The sequence below is a fragment of the Hipposideros armiger genome, unplaced genomic scaffold, assembly GCF_001890085.2.
Source record: "Hipposideros armiger isolate ML-2016 unplaced genomic scaffold, ASM189008v1 scaffold_548, whole genome shotgun sequence".
NCBI lineage: Eukaryota > Metazoa > Chordata > Mammalia > Chiroptera > Hipposideridae > Hipposideros > Hipposideros armiger.
In genome coordinates, this window is record NW_017731898.1 from 1,113,020 (window position 1) to 1,134,461 (window position 21,442).

The 21,442-nt window shown below is 38.8% G+C and overlaps 1 protein-coding gene across 1 annotated transcript in view; it reads right to left on the minus strand.

Moving 5' to 3' along the window:
- The window catches only part of PRIM1 (DNA primase subunit 1), a 16,696-nt gene extending 3,352 nt beyond the window's left edge, over positions 1–13,344 (minus strand). Inside the window, exons 1-11 of the mRNA XM_019669096.1 lie at positions 13,180–13,344; positions 12,381–12,538; positions 8,430–8,536; positions 8,285–8,358; positions 7,348–7,484; positions 6,881–6,939; positions 5,822–5,931; positions 5,084–5,172; positions 4,780–4,921; positions 2,564–2,633; positions 2,034–2,125 (exon numbers count right to left, since the gene is read on the minus strand). Of these exons, the coding sequence (XP_019524641.1) occupies positions 2,034–2,125; positions 2,564–2,633; positions 4,780–4,921; positions 5,084–5,172; positions 5,822–5,931; positions 6,881–6,939; positions 7,348–7,484; positions 8,285–8,358; positions 8,430–8,536; positions 12,381–12,538; positions 13,180–13,282 (1,141 nt within the window). The 5' untranslated portion in view covers positions 13,283–13,344. The remainder of the gene's footprint in view (positions 1–2,033; positions 2,126–2,563; positions 2,634–4,779; positions 4,922–5,083; positions 5,173–5,821; positions 5,932–6,880; positions 6,940–7,347; positions 7,485–8,284; positions 8,359–8,429; positions 8,537–12,380; positions 12,539–13,179) is intronic.
- Positions 13,345–21,442: the final 8,098 nt, after the last annotated feature.

Sequence of the window (21,442 nt, forward strand, 5' to 3'; positions counted from 1 at the left end):
CTGAGCAACAGCGGTTCGAGTCCAGCCCGAGCTGAGCAGCCGCTGAGCTGCCAACAGGTAGCAGGATGGCTCAGCTTAAAAAAAAAAAAAAAGTCTTTGAAATCTAGTATTTTTGTACTTAAAATTAAAGTACATTTTAGTTTAGATGCTACAGTATCAGAAATACTTGATCTATATTTATTTAAATTATATACAGTTGAAAAAGTAGGCTCACATACCCAAATTTTCCAAATATACGTAAGTTTTCCAATAATATAATCAAGTATCAATTTTAAAGTTTAAATCAATTAGTTAAATTAAAAAAAATACTTCCTTAGTTAATACTAGCTGCATTTCAAGTGCTAATAGCTACATATGGCTATTGTATTAGACACAAAGAGACTATATTAAATTTAAAAAACTGTGTTAAAGTAACATATACTTTGTTAAAAAGAATAAAATAGTACTAACAGGTTTATAATGGAAAAAGTATCAGTTCCCTGCCCTAATTCTGACCTCTCCATCCTCTTGAATGGCAACACTTATTTTCTTTTCTAACCTTCATTTCTAACAAATGAACACTTCCATTGTTATTTAGAAATCCTAGGCTATTCTTCCTAGGTCTGTGGCTTTTGTGGGGGGAGGGGAAGTAGTATGGGGTCTGAAATCTCTTAAGATCTTTTCTGAATTCTCACTGTTCTGAAATTTCAAACAATGTGCTTTGGTATAGGTCTGTTTTCCTATTATGCTGAGCCCTTTCAATAAAAAACTCATTTTGGGGATGTTTTCCTATGTAATTTTGACAATTATTTCTTCCCTGTTTTATTTGTTCTTTTTCTAAAACTCCCACAGTCAGATAATAGACCTCCTGAAGCAGTTCTCCCTCTAGTTTTATCTTTTTCCTCCTTAAAACAATAACCACCAGCCTCAACAACAAACTTATCTTTTGTGTACTACTTTCTGGGAAATCTCAACTTTTCTTTTCCAACTCTTCCATTGAACTTTTTATTCTAATGATTATGTTTTTGATTTCTAAGACCTCTTGTTTTATGAGTGTTTCTTTTTCATAGCATTCTGATCTTACTTCATGGATACACTATCTTTTATTCTCTGGGGATATTAGTTTTTTTTTTTTTAAAGGTTTCCTTTGTTCATTTCATTGTGTTTTCCCTGAGTTCTTTTTTCCAGCTTATTCTGATTTTTCATGTTGGAGACATTTTTCAAATGTTTTAAACAGAATACTTGTAATTACTCTTTAAACATAATAATGGAATGTACTATGTTTAGGTATTATGTTAGAGCCGGGATAGATGAAGTGATATTTCAGCTTGGGTTTTGAAAGAAGGGTAGCAATAGTTGACCAGAAAAGGTCAATCAGAGATCACAGATCTATACTGTCCATTACAGTAGTCACTAGCCACAGATCTATACTGTCCGTTACAGTAGTCACTAGCCACATTCCAAGTGCTCAGAAGCCACATGTGGCTAGTGACTACCATATTGGGCAGTGCATAACATTTCCATCATCACAGAAAGTGCTATTGGATTCAATTACTACAAAGTATCTCTAGGGTGTTGGTATAAGATTTGACTTCCATTAGCAGGAAGATTTATAAATTCCCCAGCTCCTTCAAATTATTGACTATACAATTCAATCACAGTTTACGTATATTTATGATGACACTCATCTGGACACATCAAAGAATAAAAGTACTGCATACATAGTAGTTGTTAAATAAATAGCTATGGAATCTAAACTGTGAGATGCAAATAACTATCAGTACCAATTAACAACTTGATCTTACAGCATAGATCCTGGCATTTAGATATTGCTTAGTAAATATTTGACGACTCAAATTGGATTAAACAGAAACATTTGGGCAATTGCTAAAGAAAGAAAAGAAATACTGCTGTAATATTTGTTACTGTTCTGGTTTCAGGATAAACATTGATCCATTCTGGGTTGAATACAAGGAGAATTAATTACTGGAACGACAGAAGGATGTCTATATAAAAAGCTTACGTTAAAGTGAGACTTCAATATATTAACCTACCTCTGGTTCTATGTTTGATATCGGATTCAGCTTTGTTCTCTTCTTTTTCGTTTTCATTATTGGAAATGGCATCTAATTCATGGCAGATGGAGCTACACATAATAGAATAAGAGAATTTTAAAGTTGGTTCTTGGTCAGCATTACCCAGTGTATCATAGCACATGAATTCCATAAGATTTTCTGTGAAAAAATTATGCGGCCAACTAAATTTGAGATATTCTAAAAGCCATAATCTCTTCCTGGAGTTTTCCATGCATATTAGCATATTAAAGATTGGGAAATCTTGCATAAAGAACTTTTCATCTGTTTAAGTCAGCACTTCCCAAACTTATTTGAACTTAAAAATCCTTTTCTTGCATAATAGCAGCTGAAAAAAACTTGTGCTCTGTGGACTCACTAGGAAGTGTTGCTCTACAGGGCATCATCATACAGCTTTAGAGCATCTGCCTCTCTGGAAGAGATCTATCCAATCCACTTCAAACTCAGAGTAATAATCAAACAAAAACAGTGATCAATGATCTGGAACATACCTTATAGTTGGAACAGTAAATGGATCAAACTGATCCACTTTCTGTAAATCAATAGGCACAGAAATTCGACCTGGAAGAACCAAAAGTTATAAATGGATGATTGTGAAATACAAATTGTTATAGGCTGCCACCTACAAGTTACTTTTGGCTAAATTTTAATCTAAGGTTTAGACTTTTCTGTTAAGAACAATATTTAGAAATATAAATTAAAAGTACTTTGACATTAATTGTGCCTTTTATTTCTCTTAAAAAAACACACACCAAAAAATAGGTATGAAAGACTGTTGAGTTATTAGTTCTTTCCTTTCCTCCCTCTTTCCTCCCGTTCTTTTTTTCTTTTTTTTTTAAACAAACTCCTTCTCTCATTATTTTATTTCTGCAACATGTTTCTTTCTTCTTTTTTTTTAAAAGATTTTTATTGGGGAATTGGGTGAGGGGAACAGCGCTGGGGAATCGGGGAAAGGGGAACAGACAAGTTGCTATTGTTTTGTTCTTCAGTCTAGTTGTGGAGGATGCTGCTTCACTGGCCCAAGTTGGCACCATCATTGCGCTCTTCCTGGGTGAGGCAGATCAGTCGCTGGCCTCTGGATGGCTGCTCACGCTGGCTGCCAGCTACACATGGTAGCTTATGGCAGTCCACTGCAGCAGGGGACTGCAGACCACACTGTCACCGGCGACCCACAGCAGCCCAGCTCCAGGTTGAGCTGTTGTTCAGCATCTTAGCTGTAGAGGGCAGTGTCACTGGCCCTCATATGTGGGATCCAAACCGGGGCCCTCTGGCATCCCAAGCCAATGTGCCACTCGGCCGGCTGTCTCTCTCTCTCTCTCTCTCTCTCTCTCTCTCTCTCTCTCTCTTTTTCTTTCCCTCCCTCCCTCCTTCCCTCCCTCCCTTCCTTCCTTCCTTTCTTATATCCTCCTATATTAAGTACAGAATGATCTCACATTTAGTGAGCCTTGAAAATAGAATGAATTAGATGGAAATAGTTAATTTCATTACCTTGGTTTATTTGCTGAGATCAAAATATATACCTATATGTTGGGCATCTTTAGAAAGCATTTTGGAAATAAAATAGATAACATTATACTACCCTTTTATAATATCCACACTTGGGATACTATATAAAATTCATCACATCTCAAAAATGAGATAATGAATCTAAAGAATGCCAACTGAGTAAAAAAATAATTAAGGACATTAGAAGTTGCTGTTTGAAGACATTAAAAAAAGACTACAGCTACTTAATGGGAAAAGGATATAATCAAAATGTATATACTTATGAAGATAATTATTTATCCGAAACTTGAATATTAGAATAAGGGGATACCCACTGAAGCTTTAGAATTAAGCTTAAAATAAATATTAAGAAATATTAAACTTACTACCAAAAGAAGCTAAAAACATAGTTGACAGGTTTAAAAAGGGCTACATGAATGTAGGGACTACAGATTATTAAAGGAAACTAGGCAATTTGGGAGAATTGAATGTGTGACAGATACTTTTCTAAGTGCTTTACAGTTTAGATCGTCTCAATAACCCATTGAGATAGGTCCTATTATTATCTCCATTTTACAAATGAGAAAATCAAGGCACAGAAGTAATTTGCCTAACATCCCACAGTGAGTGGCAGAGTTGGTTGTTGACATTAGAAAGAACTATATACTTCTCTATTATGTCCCTTGGCTTGATGGAACTAAGTATGCCAATATAGCCACTTTTATATTTAGTCAGTTTCAGTCCATCAAATCTTATCTAAGAGAAATGTAAAACAGGAAAGCTAAAACTATTGAAAAAACACCGAGGGAGGCAGCATAGTGGAAAAAGGACAAAACTTTTGAGTTTTAAGAACTGAACTCTGTTCCTAGTTCTGACACAATTCGTTTTAAAACTGTGGACAAGTCACTTTAATCTCTTGGGCCACTGGTTCCTCATCTGTAAAATAAGAGCTGTTGTCCTGTAATTTCTAAATTCCTCTCCAACTTTAATTCTAACACTGAACCTCAGAAACCCAACTGAAAATTATTTACATAGTAGAAACTCATCTGGTAGCTACTAATCAACAATTTAAAAATATGTTAATTTAAGTGTTAGCTGACAGAACAATTCTTCAACCTTTTATATCAGACATCATATATATTCACACCCAATGACATGCTTGTTAAAACAAAAAACAACTTTCATTTTTCTTTCAGTTTTCCTTACTTTCTTTACATAGTACCTGTTTTAGGATGAACACTAAAAGGGCTCTTCAGCAAATGATTGATTCCTTTGCTAACATTGATATCCAGTCGTGGAAAACAGTACTGGAGCATGATCTCCCACTCAAGATAGGATCCACATTTGTCATTTTTGATGTTATTCTAAAAGCAGATGCAAGTCTAACATGAGGATCAGTAGGAACTTTTGAGGATTTCTTTAAAAGCATTAAACAGTGATCTTCAATCATCTTAAAAAGCAAAATAATCAGCATTTAATTAAGATTACATTATTATATTTGTAATACAGATTTCAATGGAATATACCAGACTTCTGGCTATTTTCTTCAATTGTTCCCAACGCTGAAGTGAATTGTGATGCCTTTGGAAGGCTTGTTGAAGTTTATCATGAATTGGTGATTGGTCATTAAGGAACATACTCATTTAAGGCACATCAATGAACAACTTACTTTCCGTATGTATTACCAGAAGGATATCTAAAGTTTATATAGAAAGTAATTATTGTTTTCTTAAATGCAAATATTAAATACATATCCTTAAAAAATGCCCCTATAAAAATACAGTAGTGATATGACAAAGAATGCCAAAATAACAATACAGTTTAATGTAAAATCTTTCCCTGGTCTGTAAGTATTTTGACCAAATGATTCGGCTTTCTTTAAATAGCCATTAATTCTAAGAAAGTCAACTTCCATAATGAGAATATTTATAAAATGGTTTGTCTTATTATATTCCAGGATAGGGATACAAAAATGCAGAAATACAGGAGATATTTTATATAAAAAAGATTAAACTTATAAGAATAAGTACATGAGGGCCGGCCAAGTGGCTCTGTTGGTTGAGAGCTCGCTCAAGAGTGAGCTCTAAGCAACAGCAGCTCGAGTCCCAGCCTGAGCTGAGCTGCCGCTGAGCTACCAACAGGTGGCAGGATGGCTCAGCTAAAAAAAAAAAAATACATGAGAATATGTAGGCAGAACACATAACAACACAGATCAACACAAGTACACAAATAACTCATATAGAAATGGTCTTGGGAAAGGATATTTTCAGGAGCAAGGGCTAAAATCTTATCGCAGCTTTCTTTATTTCCAAGAATATCTTGATCAATCAAGGCATATTCTTCAAAGTATTTATTTATTATGTTTATAGATTTTCTGTAGGAATAACAAATACAAAGTCCCAATACTATTAGCAACACATACCCCACATAGCTTTTGTTGTCATTTGGGAGGCTAGCGCTTATTTTCACTGAAGTTCTAGGACTTAACTAGGTAAAATGGGAATACTACCCCTTCACAGGGTTATGAGAATTAAATGAGACACGCTAAGGGAGAAGAACCTAACATAGTACCTGACTTACAATAGATATTCAAGAAATGTTTACCTCTTAAACTCCACAACTTAGAAGGTTAATAACATCATAAATATGTAACAAGGGTGAAAAGCAACCAATTCAGGACAACAAAATAATACATCAATAGTAGAATGTGGGATACAATCTACAGTTTCTACTCTGAATTGCTTGCTTTAATAGTTCAACAATTATATAGTGCTTAGCAATTTGCAAATAGACTTCACATTTACTGTTTCATTTCATCTTTGCCACAACTCTGAGATAGATGGAGCAGATGATATTCTTCCCATTATGCAGATAAAGAAATGGAGGCTCTAATATTTTATCAAGGTCATAGAAAGTGGCAGAATAGGGACCTTACTACTAATGCAGTGCTCTTTCCACTTAGAGAAGTAGTGAATTCAATAGAAAAAGTATGGGTTTTGGTATCAGGCAGACCAGGACATGAATCCTGAATTTAATGATTACTTGTGTGATGCCAAGCAAATTATACAACCTCTCCAAATCTCACTTTATTTACCTGCAAGTAGAGATACCATCATGTACCTCATGAGGTTGTTGTGAAGACCAATGAGAACATCTGGAAAGCACCTATCATGAACACTACTGCTTAAAATAGATAATTAACTCTAGCTATTATTATTGTAAAGTGCTACCCCAGCAGAGAAAATTGACAACAAAGTAATTCTACAAGCATGTGCAGGTAAATTGGACACAATTTAAACTGCATGGAGTTTTTACCAACAGACCTGACAAAAGGGTGCATTTTTTCACTTAGATGAACTTTCTTTTTAACGTCTTGACCACCCTGAAAAATAAACCATCAAAAAAAGACTTTCATGTATATTATATTACATAGATTAAAAAAAAAATTTTCTCTGTGTTCTAAAGATACTGATTCAATTCTGTCAAAGTACATAAGCTTGTATGCTATTTTATAATCCCAATACCTGTAAATTTCTGGGTTAACTTGACTTGATATAATTGAACTAGAAAAGTAAACTAGCCCTTCTTTTGCCACAAAGGAGGATATTTACAACAAAATGAAATATCTTAAAAAAACGTAGCTACTATGATTTTAATGGATCTACCGGTAAGATCACCTGAACTGGAATGTGGATGCTATAAAATACAGTTTAATTTTGTTACTAAACATACCAGGCTTGGTAACATCTAGCAAAAAAAGAAATGAAAATTATCATTAAGAAGATCTTACCTTTACAAGACTCAAATACTCAACTATCCCCGAACGAACAGCGGAGGACAATTTTCTAACCGAGTCATCACAGACCCAACAATGAACACCTCTTCTTCCAGAATATACCCAAAGGCGATGCTTAAATCCAAAGTCCTCTGAGGAGGAGACATAACAGGTTTTAAAACAGGGGTCTATAAACTACTGGCTCTTGCTTACTTTTTTAGCTTCATTTTTTACCTCATCCACATATACTCAACTATATTACATTATTTGTCGTTTCCTGTGGCCCCTTCCAACCCCATGTTCTTGCCTTCATGATTTTATCTATCCTGGTCTCTCTGTCAAGAATTTCTTCCTGCCCCAGCATTTCTCTTTCTCTTTCTGACCAATTGCCATTTATCCTTAAAGAGCCAGTCTAGGGATATTAAAGGAGTTAATAATTTAAAGTGCCCTAAACAGTACCTAGCATATAAGCCCCCTATATAAGAGTTAATTATCATTATCATCCTATCATCACCTCTTCTAGGATGCCTTTTCTGATCTAATCTCTTCCCATTCCTGTATGCACTCCTGCTGTTCTATATCCCCATAGCGCCCTGTGCATATTACTTAACACAAGTATAATCCTTAATTTTCTTATTTGTCTCCTTCTTAGACTGCATAACCTACTTGAGGTAAGAATTGTTCTCTTTCATATTTCCCTCATCTACGACAGTACCTAGCACACACAATTGCTCAACAGATGATTGAATTAGGAAGAAACTCACTGGTTTGATCACAGCTTTATTAGTTTCAACTATAACTTTATTCTAATCTTTTATTTTTCTATCATAGGTTTTTAAGAAAACATGTTAGAGATTTATGAGATTTGATTATAAAAAGGTATAGATAGACTAATATTCTGAAGAAAACAGATTCTTGTATTTGACCTCACTTAGACAATGCCAGTACTTGCCCTTCAATGCTCGGTCGATGATGTGTATGGCCATGGTCATGAGGGTCCAGCACTTAGAACATATGTCTGCAGAACTGGAGCACAGTCATCATTAATCACTGTCAATTATATCACCCACCCTACCAGCAAGGCATGTGGTCCTTACCTACAACATCTCCTCACATCGTCATAGTCTGTCATATCAATGTCAAACACCAGTTCTTTTTCCTGAGCCTGGAAAGCTCCCAGCTTCACTGTATTATGTTGATTGGGCTACAAGTATAAAATATCAATCAATTTCTATAAGAGTTGCCATGCTGCCAAATATGCTTATTTTCTGTCCACATAGAAAAAGTGGCCAAAGAGAAGTGAAGAAACCATATAATGCCAAGTTGATGTCAGTTAAAGTTCATTAATTCATATCTTCTGTAACCAGAATTGATGACAGTATAACTTTTTTTTTTTTTTTTAGCTGAGCCATCCTGCCACCTGTTGGCAGCTCAGCAGCAACTCAGCTTGGGCCAGGAATCAAACCACTATTGCTCAGAGCTCACACTCTTGAGCGAACTCTTAACCAACTGAGCCACTCGGCCGGCCCCATCAGTGTAACTTTCATCCACTTACAACAGGGTTTGGTAAATACATATTACTATAAATATTTGTTTTTCCAGTTCTACTGAGATATAATTGACATATAACATCATATAATATTTGTTGATCAACAGAAATAATAAAGCTTTTTTAGGTTTCTGATAAGGAAAAGTACATCCAATTAATTAATGCCCTATTGCGAGGAGTTCTTAAGGACCTTTATTTGTTGCTGGACATATAAGTAACAAAAATGTATTTTAAATTTTTCAGTAATTCAAAAAGATCTCCCCAATTAGTTTGAACTGAGCCTTTGGCTCAACCTGTAAGTAGCATCCTTTGAGGCTATGGATTACCAGGTAGAGAAGGCAGACTGAATAGATACTTATTTTACTCCATCCAAACCTGCACAAAAACGATTTTTATAAGGAGACCCACAAAAGCTCTCATTAAGGAAAGATAAGCAACCCAACTTACATCTCAGAATTCCCAAAAGATTCAGGAATAGGTGACAATGTGGGTATCTCTGAAGTGAGTAAGTGAATGTGGTTGTGAAGCTGAGATTAAAAATAGGAGGACTGGTTAAAAATCTATTTGTGAAGCATTGAGTTTCTCAGATTCCTACACTTACTCTGCAGAGCTGGTCAACTGTGCTTCCATTTCCCTGGCAGAGAAACCTGAATTATTATCTGGAAATCATAAAACAGAGGGTCTCTGGATGTGTGTGTGTGTCTGTGATTAACAACAGGCACAGCTGAAGAAGGTCGTTTGTATTGATACTTAGGGGATTAATCGGACAATTACAAGTGGAGTGTAATTACTCTCTCCCCCCACTTCTATACTCTTCCACTGGCACTCCAGGCAGAAGACTGGAAGAATTCCCCTGAAGAATCTGACCAGGTGTGTCAGGCACTGTTATAGGCTCTAGGAACAGATTAGTGATCAAAACAAACATCTCTATGCTAATAGTTTTTATTCCAGCAAAGATATAGAGAAACTGACATCAGACCTTCCCTCCAAGAAAATGGCCCAGCCAGATCACCCTGTAGCAAAGATCTCGGGGGCCGCATTGGCGCATTGGTAAAGAGTTGGCTTGGGACACCAGCTCTGAGCAGCAGTGCCCCAGTTCGGATCCCACATGAGGGCCAGTGACGCTGTGCCCTCTACAGCTAAGATGGTGAACAACAGCTTGACCTGAAGCTGGGCTGCCTGAGTCGCCGGCAAAGGTGTAGGCTGTAGTGGGGCTGGCTGGCAGCGGGAGTGAGCTTTCATGAGCTGCCGTGAGCCGCCGTCCAATGGCTGCGGAGCGACTGCCTCAGGGAAGAGCACAATGATAATACCAACATGGGCCAGTGAAGCCACGTCCTCCAAAAGTAGACTGAAGAGCAAAAGGACAGCAACTTGTCTGTTCCCCTTCCCCAATAAAATCTTAAAAAAAAAGAAATCTCAGCCATTTGTACAGAGCTTCCAATCAGCTTTTAGTACTCTATTCTTATATAAAAACAACAAACAAGAAATTAAAAGGCAAGAGTGAATCCTGGCGATCTGGAGTGGGAGACAGAGTAAAAAGAAAACTAAGGGATGAAAGAATCCCATGGGATGGAGAAGGAGGCAGCTTTAGGAAAAGCAATGGTGGAGAAAAACCAGGGTAGTGGCATTATTATGCAAAGGGACAGGGCTGGCAGGGTATCCTGCAAAATGATAAAGAAATAGAAAATAAGAAGGAAAAAAATAGACTTAGAGGACCAGTCTAAGATATGTAACATCTGACTTTAGAATATCTAGAGAGACCATAGAAAATAGGTAGGAAAAATTATATTAAAAATAAAACCACAATGAAAATTTCCCAGAATTGAAGGACATTAGTTCACGATCATAAGGGCTCATTAAATATCTAACATAATAGATGAAAAAAGTTGCACACCAAGGCCCATTATTGTGAAATCTTAGAACATTAAAGATAGAGGGGATAGACAGAAAATCCTAAGAGCTTCCAGGTCCAACACAATGGAACAAGCCATTCTGAGGCATTAGTCTTAACAACACTGGAAACAAGAAGATAATGTAGCAATCTCTTCAAAATTTGGAGGGAAAATGATTTACACTCAACCATTAGTTAAGCGTTAAGGTAGAATGAAGACATTTTCAGATACAGAAGGTATGAAATATTTTGACCTCCATATGCCCTTTCTCAGGAAGCTCCCGGAAAATGTGCTCCATCAAAACAAGGGAGTAAACCAAAAAAGAGAACAGGATCTGGGCAACAGGGGATCAACAGAGAGAGGTGAAAAGAAACCAGTAAGATCATACTTAGCCATCAGGCTTAAAAAGCAATTGGTCCAGCTTGGAGATCAGAAGGCTGGAGATCAGTGTTAGTGGGGAGTAGAGTGATACGCTGGCCTTTCTATAGAGACTTCAGTTTTAATCTCCACCTCTAAAGAGGAGTAAACTGCTCCAAAACATTTTTCCTGCCTGCCTTTTCTTACCTCATCTCCCCTTCCCTGGGGATTTAGAGTCAGAAAACCTGGGTTCAGGTCCTAGCTCTAGCATTTAGAAATTGTGTGACCCAGGGCAAATTATTTAAGTTCTCCAGGCCTGTTTTCTCTTTGTAAAATGAATAATGAGAACTGATATGAAAAACAAGTTATACAACATATGAAAAAGTTCCACACAAAAGCTATTACCCCATGGGTGCATTTTTAAGGAGAGGAAGAAGGGCAATTTTGGTATGTTCATTCATTCAACAAATATTTATGGTGTACTCTCTCTGCCAGGCACTATTCTAGGCACTAAGAATATATCAATGGCAGCGGGTAGGAGTGGCAGGTTGCAGTAGGCCTCACTGAGTAAGAACTTGAAGGAGGTGAGGGAATGAACCAAGATACCTATGGAAATGGGTTGTAGGAAGTAAAGTTGCTGAACAAGGGCCAGTGTGGCAGGAGTGGAGTGAGTGAGGGGGAGAGGGGCTTTTACTTTGAGTGGTTTTGAGCACAGGAATCACAGAATCTGACTTGTTTTAAAAAGGATCACTCTGACTGCTGTTTTGAGAAATAGGTTCTAGAGTCTATAGAAGCAAAGTTAGGAAGTTTTTCCAGTAATTCAGATGAGAGATGATGATGATGGTAGCAGTACTGGTAGCAATGGTTGGATTTTAGATATTATTATAGTAGAGATTTCCTAATAGAACAGATATTGGAGTGTGAAAGGAATGAAGAATAACTCCAATGCTGGGAGAGAATGTAATTTTCTTTTAATTCCCTCCCTTAAACAATGACTTCCTCATTTAGTCTTTTATCCAGATACTAATTTTTTTCTTTGTCTTAGTGAGAATACAACCAATTCACTTCCAAATAACTTCTAGTCGGTAATGTAGAGCATCAAAGAACAAAAAATATTACAATCTACTTGCAAAAACAGTTAAATAAACTGGCTCTTCAACTAGAATAAATTCTAAAAATTTTGTCTCAAAACACTAGGGGTTCTTGGTGTAAAAAAACAAACCAAAATACATAACAAACTGATTTCTTACTCTGTGAGAATATACCGCGCCTATATCAATCTTATATGGATTCATTTTCTGCATCTCCTTTTCCAGATCACTCTGGTTGTTGAAGGATTGGTAACGAATGTAAATATCATCTTTCAATGTGAATGAAAATTCACGGTGTTGAAAGTAATTCTTTATCACTGCAAAATAAACGTACATTTTTAAAGTTAATTTGGTACTTTATTCAGCTCAGGGCATTATACCATTAACCAATGAGAAGATATTTTTAATGAGCCCTCTGTGCCCAACATTGTGCTACATGTAAAAAAAAAAAAAAAGATCTAGTCCCTAATTTGAAGAGGTTTAATTTACTACAAGGCATCTCAGAGAGAAAGGTAAAAAAAAATGAGGAAAAAGATGCAGAAATATCTTAAATTATGTAATGCCATCTCTCTCCTCCGTGGGCAGTAATAAATTCAGCTGCGAAGAGTTAAGTACCTCTCCTCTTCCGGGAGATGCCCTTCTGTCCCTGATGCAGATCACGCCTCTAGCTTCATCCTACGACCAGTAATCCCCTTGGCTCAGGCAGGTAAACCGGACACCGAAAGTGTCGGACCACATAGTGGTAAGGAGCAACGGCTCTGCCTTTCAGTGTGTCGCCTGGTCATTATATCCTCTCTTGCCCATTTACACCTCACAGGTGGTGGGGAGGGCTAGAGATAATGCGTGAAGGAGCCCTGCTCAAAGGCTGGTGCGCAGAAGGCACTTCATATTGTCATTTCAAAGTATCCTCCTCACATTCCCCTCCCAACCTACTCATCCCGCTCCCGGCCTCCATCACCTCCGCCATAGTTGAGCCAGCGATAGTACTGGGAATAGGGAAAAAGCCTCCGGTAATAAAGTTTAAGCAGCTCTGGCAGCTCCGCGGGGTCAAACGTCTCCATGGAGAATAGCACTCAGCTCCGGTAGGATTACCGCAAGAATTGGCGGGAACCGCATAGGCGGAGCTCCCGCCACGGCGCAGGCGCGTTGTGACCGTGACCCAACATCTGCAGGGGTCACTGGGAATTGTAGTTCCTCACTTCGGGGTTTAAAAGCTTGGCGCTGGAGGCTCTCCCCGGCTCTCCGCTCACTTGCTCAGACCGATGGTCCACTGCTCAGGTGGGCCAAAGGAGGCTGCGCCCATTCCAGGAAGATCTACGGAAAAGCGAGCCCTTGAGCATATGAAGATGAAATAAAAAAGATGTTCGCTAATTTTGAATATCTTAGAAATAACACATTTAAACAATGCAAACTGATATTCTTTTAAGAGGATTTGGAAATTAGTTCTTCATGGTATTACTAGGTCCATTACTATGTGGAAATATTTCTCAACCAAATGAGAAAAGCAAAGACTATTTATTCAGAGTTGGCTATATAGTAAGGGAGTCAGCCACCGTCACTTGCATTTTGGCAGAAGACTCAAAGGCAGGCATAGGAGTGGGAAAGCTTTATGGCAGAAAAAGAGAAAGGTTTCAGGTGTGCCCTGATTCAAGGCTGTTTGCTTGGGGAAGCTGTAGGTGGGCTAACTAGGATCAGGGTGTCCTATGTGATTTGGTTAGGGGTACCTATTTCACCTTCTCTGGTTGGTCCTAAGTTGGAAAGGGAGACAAAAATTAGAGAAGCTGCTAGTTATTAATCTAGTGCTGGCCATTTAGGACCAGTTATTACAGGGGTTATTGTTTGGCTTCCTGGGCTATCACTAGAGAATGCGGTCTGATTTATAGCAAACTGGCTTCCTGGGCTGTATATTATAGATAAAGCAGTTGGTTTCCTGGGTAGGCTTTTGCAGGTTTGGGTCAGTGTTCTGTTTTTATATATGGTCTGGCCGTTGTTTGTATATTCAGCTTCTCAAATAGAACACCCAGGAATACTAAAATTTGAATTAGAGGAAGCTTGCAGAATCGTGGGGAGCTTTGCAAGTATACAAGGAGCCTGTTTGCTATTGATGTACAGATCTGTCAGTCAGTCCTATCTGGTAAAGATATACCTCATTTCAAATGGGGACGGGGGTGGACAGTCTCATAGTAATCACATCAGTATTGTGTCACTTGAAACCCATCATTTTCATGAATTTTGTTTTTACAATAATAGTGGGAGAGCAAGGAGAGAATAGTCTGTAGTGTTATTATTAGCCTAATCTTGAAAATGATTATAGTCCCTCAGCTTCTGTGGGCAACATGGTAAAAGAAGGGCTCTGGGCAGATCATACTTTGAATAGTCACAGAAATCTGGCTTCCTGCACAAATCTTAGTTGATTTTCACAATCCCTATGCATCCTATTTTAGGTAGGGTGAATTTCATTGCTGGGAAGGTCTTCACTATAATAAAAGTAACAAGAGGCCTCTGTAGAGTGCTCTTTTCTAGCACCACATTCCCCTGGACTTTTTAATGGAGGTTTCTCAACTTCCTCATTGCTGCCTTTAAGAACTGACTTTTTTGTGCTATTTGGGAGTCCCCTATTTAAGTTTCAGGCACATTAAAGAGAATAACCCCTTAAAGAGCTAAATCATAAGGGGAGAAAGCAAAGGAAGGTACATGTATTGAATTACTACTGTATGCTCGATGTATGTATGTATGTATGTATGTATGTATTTATTATTATTTTTTAAAGATTTTATTGGGGAATCGGGGAAGGGGAACAGACAAGTTGCTTTCCTTTTGTTCTTCAGTCTAGTTGTGCAGGATGTCGCTTCACTGGCCTATGTTGGTATTATCACCGCGCTCTTCCCGGGTGAGGCAGTTGCTCGCCGGCCATTGGATGGCTGCTCACAGCAGCTCACGAAAACTCACACCTGCTGCTGGCCAGCCCCACTGCAGCCTACACCGTCTCCGGTGACTCACGGCAGCCCAGCTCCAGGTCGAGCTGTTGTTCACCATCTTAGCTGTAGAGGGCGCAGCGTCATTTACCCTCATATGGAATCCTAACCCAGGCCCTGCTGCTCAGAGCTGATGTCCCAAGCCATCTCCTAACCAACGCGCCACTAAGCCGGCCCTGCTCGATTTATTTAACATTAGTTTGCTCATCAGGAAAAAAGGAATAATAAAGGCTAACTTTTATATAGCATTTGCTATGCTGTCAAGTACCATTTAAAAATTTTATTACTCATAAGAACCCTATGTGCTAGGTACAAATATTATCCCTATTTTACAGATGGGGAAATATACAGATAAGTAACTTGTCCAAGGTCACACAGCTAGTAAGTAGGAGAGTCAGACAGCCTGGCTGCAGAGTTTGTGCATTTAACCCCAACGCTGCATACTATGTGTCTACAAGGGGTTGTTGTGAGGGTTAAGTGAGATAAAATACGAGGTGTCTAACAGAGTTCATAGCCCAGAACCACTCAATGTGAGAAAGCTATTCTGTAAAAGTGCTCTGGTATAGAGGCTTTTTATCCCAAATGCCACTAAGAGGCAGTATTGCCATTCAGTTGGTTTCCCCTTGTGCTTCATCCACTTAGGTGCAAAACCCCTTTGTCCTTCAAGTCTTACACTTTTTACCATCCTCTTTACATTTACTACTTATATCTACTATCATCCTCTTTAAGTAATCTATCAGCCCTAGGTCTCTCTTCTTAAGTTCTTTGTAAGCTTGGACACCTACCTCATGGACTTGCCTTCCAGTTCAACTCCTATAGTTATTATGGATGTTTTTAGCATGTGAAAGGATGATCTATTCTGTAAAGATATGGTTCATTCAGTCATTCTTAAACTCATTCACTTATTCCAAATTAATGAACATTTGTGTTGGACACCTAGCTAGGCTCTGGGGAGAAAAAAATTAACGACATGATTCCTGCTTCTGAATAAGTTATAGTCTAGTTGGGGCAATAGACACAAATCACAAAGTGGGATGAAGTATTATAGATGCATTTATAACCCAAGTGTTTTGGGGCACCAGCATTTTCCTTAAGACTTGAATAAGATTGGCATAGGGACCACAGTCACAAAAGTGTAAATGGCATGGCACTTTCAGGTAACTGCAAGCTATGGCCACAGCATTGCATGCCAAGCTAAGGAGTGTGGAAATAAAAATTACTCATCTTCCATTTTTATTCTGCGTGGGTTAAATTAAAATAAAATATTGATCATGTTAATATTTCATGAGAACCCTTGGGAGTAAGTAATTTTGTTTAAACAAGTACATTGAAAATTTGCAATACTCTCGTGCTAGTGCTAATTATTTTCCTTCTCAATAAGATAACAAAGAGAAGATTAGAGAATATGTTCTGTTGACACAAAAACATAATAAACAAAGGGAGACTAGGTGGGGCCAATGTCATATTTATGTTTAATTATGATAGGTTCTGTCTCTTGTTATTATAAAGTACTAAAGAGTAATAAAGAGTACCTTCATATTTGTTTAATGCCAAAGTTTTAATTTAATCTCATAGGAATGTTTCTTTTAACTACAAAGCAAGTGATGACCACAAAGCTGATAACACATATGTTATAGTACATTGCAGTTGTTCTTTAATCTATACAATGAATTTAATATATGATATTGAATTTTTTTCACCTAAGCTATCAATTAACACACCAGATTTTTGACAAATAACCTGCTAATATACATAGTGTATAGGTTTTCTTGTTAGTCATAAAACTACGTACTCTTTGAATCTAGCTTTCTCCTTGCAGACTGCTTAAAATAAAGGATAGTAGATTCATATCAAAACATAACATCAAACCTTGTTTCTCCACAGGAATTTGAATTTATCTGAAGACAGTGGGGAGTCTTGCAAGACTTTTAAGCAGGGGAGAAATGTAATCAAAGTTGTGTTTTAGAAATAAACTCTAGAGCCCTGTGGAGGACAAGTAGGAGGGGAGAGCGCAACCAGAGGTAGAGAAATCCCTGGAAATTGTTGCTGGGATTTAAGTGACAAATATTTGTGGCCTGAACTAAGACAGTAAAGTGGAGATGGAGGGGATTGGGTGGAAGTAACTGACTTGAGATAGAATTAATATCAATTAGACGTAGGGAATGAGGAAGTGGTCTAGGATGATTTCTCAGGTTTTAGGCTTGGGCAATTGGATGGAAGGGAGTTGTCTAGTTAATACCTAGTGGGCAAACTCATTAAATTTGTTGAGTATTTGTTGAGTAGAGATAGGGATAGGAAATAACATGAAAATGAAGAGGATCAGATTACAGTGAATCATCATTATTTCAGTTTGAAAAGTTGAGTTTGAGTTACTGCTGTAAAACCCCCTAAGCATTCTTCCATAGCCCATTCATCTGAATGACCAAATATATATTTCTTATAAATCACAATATTGCATACTGATAATATGCTACAATATGGACGAACCTTGAATACCTGCTAAATGAAAGAAGCCAGTTAGTCACATGTGAAATGTTCAGAAAGGCACTCTGTAGCCATAGGAAGTAGATTAGTGGTTTCCAGGGCCTAGCAGGGAGGGAAGAATGGTGACTGCTAAGGAGTACAGGGTTACTTTTTGGGGGTGCTGAAAGTCTTCTGAAACTAGGTACTCTGTGAATATACTAAAACCCACTGAATTGTACACTTTGAAAGGGTGAATTGTGTGAAAATTAATAAACAGAAACCTCATTTAAAATGGAGCCAGGAGGCTAGAAGAGAGAACTCTCACACACATCACCCAACACACACTACTGACCACAACAGGAAGTGATACTACATTACTACCTCAGAAGGAAGATTTTTTCCTTGTCCAGGAACAGCTCAACCAATAGGAGACTGCCACAATTCAGTCAATGAAAAGTCACTATACATCGAACCTACAGTTTCCTCCACTGGACTCTTTGTTTACAACAGCCCTTCCCAAGTCCATAAAAGAGCGATCCTCTTGTTTATTTCTCTGTACTTGCACTTGTTTTGCCATTAGACTTCATGTCCCAAATTGCAATTCTTCAGTGTTCCCAAATAAGCCCATTTTGCTAGAGAAATATCTGGCAGTCTGTTTGTTTAAGGTCAACTTGTATAGTATGGTATGTGAATTATATCTCAGTAAAGCTGTTGTGTCTGTCTATCTATCTATCTATCTATCTATCTATCTATCTATCTATCTATCTATCTATCTATCTATCTATCATCTCCCTAAGCCTGGCTGCAGGCCTAAGAAATGAAGCAGGTACCGCTCTTTAGGAAAGCTGTTTTGGAAAGGTGTGTGACAGCATTAAGGCCAAGAGCCCCAGTTTATAGCAGCTGATCCCTGGTTGACAGGCTAAAATTAGCCTGCCTTCTCCCCTCCCTGATGCCAGCAGAGGCTTTGCATACTAGTATTTCAACTTAAATCAGAGGGTGGGGGCTGCAGGGCACTGAAAACTCTCTGGCTATGGTTGATGAGGGCAGCTCTTTTCTTTCTTTCTGCTTTTTATTTTGGCTGTAACATCTGATTCTCCAGCTGAGCAAAGATGACACTGGTAAGAAATACCAGATTGGCACTAGAGAGTGGAGCAGCCTGGACTCTTACCACAAAAGGGAAGTATTTTGAAAGCAGTGCAGAAGGTGGGTGTGTGTGTGGGGGCAGCATGGGGGAAAGGAATGGGGTGCTGTCTAGTGGGGGATTCATGAAGTCCTCTCATCTCCAGACCGGACTCTTTCTGAGCAAATGATGTGTGTGTATGTGTGTGTGTGTGTGTGTGTGTGTGTGTGTGTGTGTGGTGTTGGATAGGAGATAAGGTCTGTTTGGAGAGGTCATGATTACGCTTTTTTATTTTCTTAAAAGATCCTTCAAGGTCGGCTGAGTGGCGCATTGGTTAAGAATAGGCTTGGGGGGCCGGCCGAGTGGCACGTTGGTTAAGAGCTGGCTTGGGACAACAGAGGGCCCAGTTGGGATCCCACGTATGAGGGCCAGTGACACTGCCCTCTACAGCTAAGATGGTGAACAACAGCTCGACCTGGAGCTGGGCTGCCGTGAGTCCCGGCGAAGGCATAGGCTGCAGCCCCTGCTGCAGTGTGTTGCCATGGGCTACTGTTGTGGCCAGCAGCTGCAGTGAACGGCCGTCCAGAAGCCGGCGACTGATCTGCCTCGCCAGGGAAGAATACAATGATGGTGCCAACTTGGGCCAGTGAAGCAACGTCCTCCACAACTAAACTGAAGAACCAAAGGACAGCAACTTGACTGTTCCCCTTCTCCCAATTCCCTAGTGTTGTTCCCATCCCCCAATTCCCCAATAAAAAAAAATCTTAAAAAAAAAAAGAATTGGCTTGGGACTCCAGCTCTGAGCAGCAGGGCTCAGTTCGGATCCCACATGAGGGCCAGTGATGCTGTGCCCTCTACAGCTAAGATGGTGAACAACAGCTCGAACTGGAGCTGGCTGCTGTGATCACCGGAGACAGTGTAGGCTGCAGTGGGGCTGGCCAGCAGCGGGTGTGAGCTTTGGTGAGCTGCTGTGAGCCACCGTGAGCAGCCGTCCAATGGCCGGGGAGCGACTGCCTCAGCTGGGAAGAGCGCAATGATAATACCAACATGGGCCAGTGAGGCGATGTCCTCCATGGCTAGACTGAGGAACAGAAGGACAGCAACTTGTCTGTTCCCCTCCCCCAACTCCCAATAAAATCTCAAAAAAACCCAACAAAAACCTTTAAACTTTGATTCCTGAAAGAAATTTCATCACCATTGTTTTCTCTGCTTTTTTGACTTTCGCTCCTTTGGAATTTGGGAAAGCATTGTTTAGAAGTTGGAAATGATTTTATACTTACAAATAGAACCCCCTGGGTATGCTTCGTAAATTGGGATTCTTGGCAGTGGGGAAAATCAACTCTTTTTAGTTAATGCTGGTAGCTGTGGGGTAAGTTTCTGAAACTTTGGGTAAGCAAAAGGGGCCTTTTTTAATTAAACCACGAGAATTGTGTTGCTGAAGCTCTGTAGTGTAGTTTGGGTCCTGCCTTAACCTCACCCCCATCTCCCACTGTGAGCAAGCTCTTTGCAATGGGAGTGGTGAAATTTTTTCTTTTCTTTCTCTTTCTTTTTTTTAACCCATGTGGCCATAAACAATAGTTTAATAGTTCCATTATTCCTTCCCACTTGTTACATTTCTAATCCTGTGGTGAATAGAGGGGAAGTAAAATCCAAAGGCAGTTAAACAAGAAGTGTTTGAAATCCCAAATAAGAATTCTTCAGGTAACATTTTTCCTTTTTCTTTGTGGAATCTTATATACTGATGTGAAATGAAGTGTGATATTAAATGCCCATACAAGACATCAGCTGCCAGAGTATTTACTAATTTCCCACTTGGCAGAGGGATTGAGTCAGCTTTTGGAATGAGGCTGAGATAGATAATCTGTTAAATTTTATTCTTGGACAAAAGTAGCATCTTCAAAAAGAGTTTGAGGTAACCTATAGTAAAAGACACATATACAATGAAGTTATTAAAATGCAAATAGAAGTACGAAAAGTAATAGAAAATAAAAGTGATGAAAGAAGAGAGAGAAGAAAAAATGCTGTTTATAAGTGCTAATAGAACTATTTTTATACCTTTTTTCCTTTTCCCCTAGTTTTTCCTCCCTCCTCCCCCCCGCCCCTCATACTTACATTGATTGCCCCATACACAAAAGTAATTTTCCCTGGGAGAAGAGCTTACTGTACTAAGTGGGGAGAGCAAGAAGGGAATCTCAGGCTGGGGGATGGCCAGATGCCCTTTATACTTCATGTTGATAATCCCAGAACCAATGGATCATGACTATACTGTTGGTAAAGAAAAGGCTCAAGGGAAACACTTACAGAATCATGTTTGGACTTGAGCATCTCCAGCCCAAGGAAGTGGCTGAGTGAAGACACCTGCTAAGCAGAGTCAAGCCCTCAGTATTGCTCATCTCCTTGGGAACTTCTCCCAGGCTTTCCTTTTCCTTTTCCCAACATCCTTCAGGTTGTTCTAGTTGTTCTGCCTGGGGACTGATGATGTGGGTGCATTTCACCCTCCATCCTCACCAACACTTATCTTTTTTTTTTTTTTTAAAGATTTTTTTTTATTGGGGTATTGGGGGAAAGGGAACAGTGCTGGGGAATTGGGGGAAGCGGAACAGACAAGTTGCTGTCGTTTTGTTCTTCAGTCTAGTTGTGCAGGATGTCGCTTCACTGGCCCA